At 26.5% G+C, this 8506-nt stretch overlaps 1 protein-coding gene and 1 long non-coding RNA gene across 5 annotated transcripts in view; one reads left to right on the top strand and one right to left on the bottom strand.

Moving 5' to 3' along the window:
- Positions 1-2016: 2016 nt before the first annotated feature.
- Positions 2017-8506, top strand: part of LOC139426217 (uncharacterized) — a 189318-nt gene continuing 182828 nt past the window's right edge. The window contains exon 1 of the long non-coding RNA XR_011637427.1: positions 2017-2212. This is a non-coding gene — a long non-coding RNA (uncharacterized lncRNA). The remainder of the gene's footprint in view (positions 2213-8506) is intronic.
- LOC107444808 (uncharacterized) overlaps positions 6872-8506 on the bottom strand; it is a 36541-nt gene continuing 34906 nt past the window's right edge. For all 4 annotated transcript variants that reach the window (XM_071184459.1, XM_071184463.1, XM_071184461.1 and 1 more), the window contains exon 8: positions 6872-7080. In XM_071184459.1, the coding sequence (XP_071040560.1) occupies positions 7062-7080 (19 nt within the window). In that variant the 3' untranslated portion in view covers positions 6872-7061. The remainder of the gene's footprint in view (positions 7081-8506) is intronic.

The following is an 8506-nucleotide window of genomic DNA, read 5'->3' as shown; positions in this document are numbered from 1 at the left end:
TTTGTTCCGTTCTATTTTTATTTGTGACCTGTGTAATTATTATGTAAATACCTTTGTGTGTAAAGAGTACAAGTTGTCTTTACAAAAGATATTACAGTTTATATAAAACAAAAAGTTTTAGTTTTAATTCAAACCTTTTATTTTAGTTACATTGAACATTTTATGTATAGTTTAGTAATTAAAGTAAATAAAAAGTTTTTTTTTTTTCGAAAAATATATTTTTTGCTATAAAAAATACCTGAAAATGATCCTACTATCCTCTGTTAGCTTTCTCCCTTTTTTGTTGTTGAGGGATCTTTTAATTTCTTATCAGATGAGGAATTAACTGAGTGAAAACTTCAAAAATATATACATAGGAAATATCAGTTGACATTGTTTGAAGTGCTCACTTTCAAGACTTGCCAGAAGTCAATGAGAAGAAACTAAAGTGATTTGAAATATAAAACGTATAGTAGCCAATGGAAAAATAGAAACAAAACTAAATAAACGCGAAGGATGAAAGATAGCAGAACAAGAAAAACCACAGAAGGGCAAATCAGGTTAAAATGTGTTTCCACACACTATGGAGGGTTGGTGAGGAACTAATGCGATTGACAAGTGATTTAATAGCTTTAGTCCCTCACAACCTCTTCTTAGCGTGTGGAAATGCATTTTACCCTGATTATTTTGTTTCACACAATTACATCGTTTGAAACTTAGTCATCAAAAAGAAATTCAATTCTTCTCTTCATTTTACTCAAAAAGGAAAGATGCACACAGCATTATGGGTTTTTATTATTTGTAATGTTAATGACATAGCAAAGTTTCTATAAAAATATCTTGGTTCTAAATTTTTCTGAAATTTTTTTTACCGAACAGTCAGTAGAAACCAGGGCTGTGTTCAAACATTTTTCAATAAAAAAAAATCATTAATACATATTTTTTTTATATATTAATAAAATTAATCATTTTTGAAAATTAATCAAAACTTAGCTATATTAATGGTGTGGGATAAAGAGAAAAAATTATAAAAGTTATCTATTAGAAATATTTAAGATAAATAAAAACTAACTAATAGCTACAAAAAAAAACAAAAAAAAAACTGAAGTTGTAAAGTTTAATAAAAAAGAAAGAGAAATAGCAAAAAATATTCTCTTGATTTTTATGACAAAACTTTAATGCTGAAAATAGTATTTTCCGAAAAAAAAGTAAACATAAAACTTTAAAAGACAAGAGTCTATCAGAAAAGCTTTTAAAAATGCCCACAAAAAATTATACACAAAAGCGAAACATAAAAAATAAAAATCTATCATAATTAAACTGAACATCTGTTTAAAAAAAAATACAGCATAATTGGTAAAGGGTAGAAAAAAGAAGTCTAATAGCTCCGCCATAATAAAACTCCTCATAAAAACCAAAGTTTTTAAAAATAGAGAAACAAAAAAAAATCGTTCTAAATTTTTTAAAGAAAATTTAATGCTTTTTCAAACAGTGGCGATCAAAAATAACGTTCCTCAGAAACGCTCTTTAAAAAATACTGTATCATAATAAAAACTTTGATAAAAAGTTAATAAGAAAAGACAGAAAAAAAAACATTCTTATTTCTTAAAATATAACTTTAAGATTGAAAATCATAGCATTTTTTTGTTACCAGCTATCTGTCTTACTATACTAGAAAAAAGTAAGAATAAAATCTATCATAAAATGCTGTGCTATAATCAAAACAGAACAAAGAAAATCTGGATTCTTAAAACATAAATTTTGCTTATCCATTTATCTTTCACAATATAATTTTGCAAGCACATGAATATTAAAACTTAACAAAGATGTGTAAAGACTATATCTGATAATGCATAATGAAAATACTATTTTAGATAACTTTTTATTTAATCTATCAGGGCTGATTGTGTTCCGGAAAAAATCCGGATTTCCGGAATTTTCGCTAACAGTGATCCGGAGGTTTCTGGAGATCGAAGGTCCAGACGTTTCAAAAAATCATTAATCACAGAAGTTTCTGAAAATCAAATTTCCAAAGGTGGAACTTAAAAACCAAATTTTATTTTCTTTGTTTGTAAGGGAGAGCCAAAGAGATACTTTATAAGCTTATATTCATGATAAATATTCATTTTTTATCAGTAAATAGTTGTTACAATCATAAACTCAAGAAAGAAAGAAATATTTGTAAATTTTAATTACTTCTTCAGGTCATCATAGGTATGTGTAAATGGTATAGGTATGTGCAAAATTTTAAATATATTTTAAGTAAACTAAGAAATATTGAGAAAAAGGAAAAAAACCTTGTTTAAATTTTTTTTCAATTTAAACTGTTATTATTATTATTTCTTTTTAACTCAAGAAATTTTCCGGAATTTTGATTTTGGCTCACAATCACCCTTGATCTATCAAAACTTAGAAAAAAAAATACTTGGCCGAATGCCAAATAGTAATCGAATATTTGTTGCATCCCTAATTTTCACACAAAAAAAATAATTAATAAAAATCAATAATTTCAGGCGATTTTGCATCAATAACTTTTTATATTTATTTACATTTTATATAGAGCACATTCTATACTGTATTTAATCCAAACAGTGCTCTTTGTAAAATTCATTGATCATATTTTCTTTAAACTAATAAATATCTAAAATCAAATGTTTAAATAATGTTGTGTTCAAGCAGAATTATTATTTTAATCAATATGCAATATTAAAAAATTAATGTTACAAAGGCAAAATTGTGAAATTTATTATTGCATATCCTATGGAAAAAAACTAGATAAATTCTTTATATTTTATTCTTTTCTAATATGAAATTAAAATATTTAAAGAATTTTTATCTAACTAAATGATTTTTTTAGCTTAGATTAATTATTAGTATTTTTTATTTTCTTTACAACTAGAAACCTGCAGTGCAGAACAAAAATATACCTAGTTTCCTTCTTCTTCGTAATAAACACATATTAATAAAAAAACTTATATCCTATGTTTATACAACATTTAACATGTCTCCCATACATTCCCTAATTTTTACCAGCTCCTTAAGGTAAAAAGAGAAACAGTTTCGGAAATATCATATCGGGAAAAAGAGTAACGAACTTTCGACAATGTTATTACTACACAATGTCGAATTTTGAATTGGACCTTGTGAATCAAATTTTAAAGCAAAAATCTTAATTTTGAATCAAAAATAGATTATTTACCAACAGAACGTTAACATATGGTCGGTCTTTAAAAGAACATTTTTTTAAAATTAAAATATGTTATAAAAGGTTAAAATCAAATAGAGAAAATTAGCATCAATGCAAAAATTATAACAATTTGTTGACAAACATTGCTGTTAGCGATTATAAGAAAACATGTGATTGATTGGCTTTGCTGAGAAAAATAATTCACCGATTTGGATGGGAGTACAAAAGCTTTTAGAAAAAAAGTGTAACATAAAATCTATTAAATTATGACCAACTAATTTGTGGGGAATTTTATGAAATTAAAAATACTAAAACATTCTTAATCATTTAGTTAGAAGGAAAAAAAAAACTTAAAGCATCGGAACAAACTTGAACGATAATTGGATTCAACCCACAGATTAGAAGTGAAACAAATGCTACTTTTATAAACAGAAGCAAATATTTTAACTCCTTCTTCAACTACAATCTTTGCCTTTCCTAAACTGTATTCAAGGGTTCTATGTGTCATTCTAGTTTAACAGGGATTAATGGAGTAAATTTTGACGCATGCAAAATATTATTAAGTTGATATTTCAACTGTTTGGCAATAAATTTCCATCTAAAAAAAGTGGGTATAATGGATAAAATAACTTTAATTAAGAAAATCTATAAAAAAATTTCCAGCTTTTCTTTAAAATTCCCTGACTTTTCCAGTATAAAAAAAAAATTCCCTGATAATTCCAGGTTTTCAATGTGGGTGGCCACCCTGTAAATGTAGTTTAACATGTGTATAGTTTGTCTACAGTAAGAACTCCCCCTGCTGCTATGAAAACAAGGATAGCTAATTTCAGGGGGGATCTTCTCTTCACTTTAAGGCTAATGCAATAGATCGAAGAAAAATATTTATTTTCTCTCACCAACGTGAGCCAAAACCTGTCCTAAACAATGACCCCACACTCCTACTTGAAATAGTTACACTTCGTTACCAGAGACGCTGCTGCGGGTCCATACGAATGGCATGGGGAGTTTTTAATTTAGACAAACTATATATTGTAAAAATATTGATTTCCAAATTCTCATATATCAATACTCTATTAATTTAGTGGCAAGAATGACAGAATATTCTGCAGTTTTTGTGTTGGCTGCACAATCCGTAAGATCCATTGAGAAAAAAAAAATTTCTTTCTGTGTAGAACGGACTAAGTTCTTATTTTTCCAAGTTTTTTTTTTTTTTGCTTTTGTGTTTAGAGTTCAAGATGATAAAAGGAGTGTGATGCAAGAAACATTTTATTACCTTAAATGAATTGAAATTAAATCTAAAAACAGTTGACATAGTAAAAAAACTCTTAACAGGAAATAAAAATACTAATTTGAAAATTCATTGTTTTAACATAAGAAAATCACACAGGATACAATAAATAATACATTTTTTTAGCATTACATAAGTATCTATCATTTAAGCATGGTTATGAAAATCAAATCATCATTACAGTGAAACCTCACTTCACCAGGTTTCCAAAATCTATAGAAGACTTTCTATGAATCCCTGTGGCAGAATTTTTTTGGGCTTTCTGTGACAAACCTCTCTAATAATATCTTTCTGCAAGATACTTTTAAACATTACAAATATACATGTTACTAATTTAAAGTAACAGAAGCGTCAACTTCAAAGGAAATAAAACTTTTAATTGAATATGTAATATTTTTTAAATTCTAATATGTCGCATTACATTTAAAAAAATCTGTGAAATCCGTAGCTGTAACTACCGAAAAAAAAAAAAAAAAGACAGACGGCAAAATCACACAAATCGGACTCTTCAAAAAGGGGTTACCTAAATGCGTGTTTTCAGTTTGAGATTCAGTTGTTGCAGTAAATAATACAGTATTAAGAATATTTGATTTTAAAAGCTATGTGGAAATCAATGGTAAAATAGAATGAAAAAAAAAAAATGAAAAGTGCATAAAAAATAGAATGAAAATTTCTGCAGAAAAGAAAACCAAAACTTTTTACTTCATTGCTCTTTATTTTTCATTATCAAATGAGAACAGAAAAATCACAAGCATTTTTTTTTCTCCACTCCAATGCGCGATAAAAGCATCTTTTGAATATAATTCTGAAGAAAAGAAAAAAAAATCTTTCAAAATTTCTGCAGAAAAAAAAGCAAAAGTATTTTACTTCCCAAAGGAAAAATCTTTCGGTAAGAGCTCAGTACCGTTCTGCGACAATGTCACCACGATTCTATCACATGGCCATGAATATACCCTTACAAAGGGTGGATATTTTTTTAATTCGATTAATTTCTTAGACATTCCCTGAAAGCAGTATACTTCATATTTTTATGAATTTTACATAGATGTGAATGCATAGCTGCCAACATGGATAGGAAAAAATCCAGTAGATTTTACGTAATATAAATTTCATGATAATTGTTGCATAATGTTCTAAATATTTTACACACAGCGAAATTTATAGTGATCAAAATAGGAATACTGCAATATTTTCTGGTTATGATTTCTCATTCAATGATATTGAAATGTTATGTATTATGTTTATTCATAATTTTGAATAGTAATAGGCATTTAATTCATCAATGATAGTTGACTGAATTTTATAAATGAGGCTCACTTTATTATGTATTAGTGACACTTATTTAAATATTCAAGCAAGCAATCTGCACAAAAATTCTACTTCAATAGAGATTTTTTAAGGAAACTTACTCAATTTTAAAGATTTTTTTAAAATGTACAAAACCGGGAGAACTTTTATTAAACCAGGAGACACTGCCAAAATCCAGCAGTCTATTCCAGTAGAGTTGGCAGCTATGTGAATGTCCTTAAGGGATATTGAAGGGTGGGGTAAACATTTTTGTGCTGGTAATGTGAAGAAAGAAATAGTATAATTAAAACTTCTTGCATATAATTGAAACTTGATGAATCATTGCATTATTATTTATTGATTGTATCGCAAAATTACAACAACTACCTTTCTTGAGATTTGAATAAACTTAAAATAAATATTAATGTAATTCCTTATTTTGAATTATGTAATTTTGAATTATATACAAACATGTAAAAAAATTAAATAATTTGTTTTTTCAACATTAGATTAGTGCGTCCTAGTCCTTACCAAGGTTTCACTGTAGATACATATATAATTTTGCTTGAACAATTACAAAAAAAGGTCACTTCCAGAAAAAAAATTCCCCGACTTTTCCAGGTAAATTTCAGTGAAAATTAAGACCATCAGAAAATTTTTATTCTTTTATTTATAATGTGAAATATTAGATTTTCTGTATAAAAAATATTATTAAATGAGGAAGGGAACATTTCAGTTTGATTGAAATTTTTACAACAGATCATTGTAATAGAGGTTAGAATTATTTAATTCAAATCTCAATAACTGATTACTATTACTGACAATTTTAAAACTAGTTATTTTCCAGGCATAATATTCCAGGTTTTTATAAAAAAAATTTCAACTTTCAGTGACTATTCCTTGATTTTTTGGAGTTAAAATTCCCAGACAATTCCAGGTTTTCCCCTGACCCATGGGAACACTGCAATTATGTCAAATAACAAAAATTTTTAAATAAATTAAGATAACTTGTATGTTTAAGGTACAAACAAAAATATGTCAATACAAATTGATAGATAATTAACTAAAACTTTGTTAAGTGCTTAATTTTTTAGTTAAATGTAAATGAAAAGTTAAAAAAAAAAGATTAATGGCAGCAAAACAATTTATTTCAAACTATCTAGTTTCTAAAAATATACATAACACAGAAATGATAATGATTACAAAAAGAAGACTAAAATTCTAATTCAAAGTTTCATACAAAGCTTATAAGGCGACAATGTTTTTAAAAATATACATAGCACAGAAATGATACTGATTACAAAAAGAAGACTAAGAAGATTAGTTTCTTCTTAATTTCCTGAAATGATAAAAACAATATTTTATTTTTAAGTTGAAGTTATGTATTCTGATTTTTATATTTAATAGAGAATTACACACACACATATACAAAGTTTATAACACAGAGGTTCTAGTTGACCAGAATATTTAAAAGGCAATTACAATTAAGTTAGCAAATGTGTTAGTTACTGTTAAAATTCTCCAGTACTAAAAAACATCAAGATATTTAAGAAGTTTTCTGTTCTAGGGGAGATTTTGAGACTTATTACTACAGTATGTACTTATTACCATGATTGATTAAGCATCACTAGTGCCAATAATAGTTTCTATAGAAATAAAAAAAATTTTGTACTTATCTTTTAATTCAATAATTGTGTCCTTAAATCCAGAAAATAAAATTTAAGTTAAGAGAAAATGAATAATAACAATATTTGATTTTTTGCATAACAACAACAATAATAATTAAAAAAAATACATGTCGGTAAAAAATCTAAAAAAGGCACTCAATAAAATTCAGAGTGATATGATTTTACACTATATAATAAAGTAACATTTTATTTCTTGAATATCAATAATAAAAAATACACTCAAAAAATATTTTAAGTACTATGTACATTAACAAAATGCAAAATAATTTTCAAAGACTTAGCATAATCATGATAAAATAACTAGTTTTTGACAAAAAAAACTCTTTTTTTGATTATATTAGCTACCATAAAAAGATAGAGAGATTTTTCAGTTCGATTTTAGAGGGTGGAAAATGAAACCTGAAACTGAGAATATCTTGCAACATGCAGCAGAGTTGCACATGAGAGTGCAAGAATCTCACTGAATCCAGTTCAGTAGAAGAACACGCGGACTCCCAAGTATTTTAACATGATTGGTGCTATCATACATTACGGACCGACGGTAGGGAGAAATGAATTGTGGTTGAAGAAATTGTGAAAACGTTGACTAATATGAAAACCACGTTTTTGCGTAATACATGGCGAAAATCGACATGGAAAAGCAAGAAAAAAAATCTAGTTTTAGACAGGGTTCATTGATTTAAATCATCTGATTTATATCAATTTTAAAATCCATATATATATTGACTTTAAAGGTTAAAAAACAGTGTTTTAAATTATAGATACTTTTATTATTTTCTTTTCTTAGTTTTAAAATTTATTTTCAATAAATTGCTGTGTTAATTAATTTTAGTTAACGAAATTACTTTCTTTCTTGGTGTATGTTAAATTCCAACACATTCGAAATAAAATTTTAAAAATCTTTTGATTCTTGAGATTGAAAGTACAGATTAAAGTTCACATTTAATGCTGTCTTATTATAGACTTACATAGCTGTAGAAAGTAATTAATAGACATGAATTTTGAAAGAAAAAAATGCAAATAATCTCAGGGTTGCCATAGTAAAAAATGAACAAAAATATGAAAATAGTTGCCTGA

This window comes from Parasteatoda tepidariorum, chromosome 8, assembly GCF_043381705.1.
Source record: "Parasteatoda tepidariorum isolate YZ-2023 chromosome 8, CAS_Ptep_4.0, whole genome shotgun sequence".
Taxonomy (NCBI): Eukaryota; Metazoa; Arthropoda; class Arachnida; order Araneae; family Theridiidae; genus Parasteatoda; species Parasteatoda tepidariorum.
This window is presented reverse-complemented; position numbering and strand designations above follow the sequence as displayed.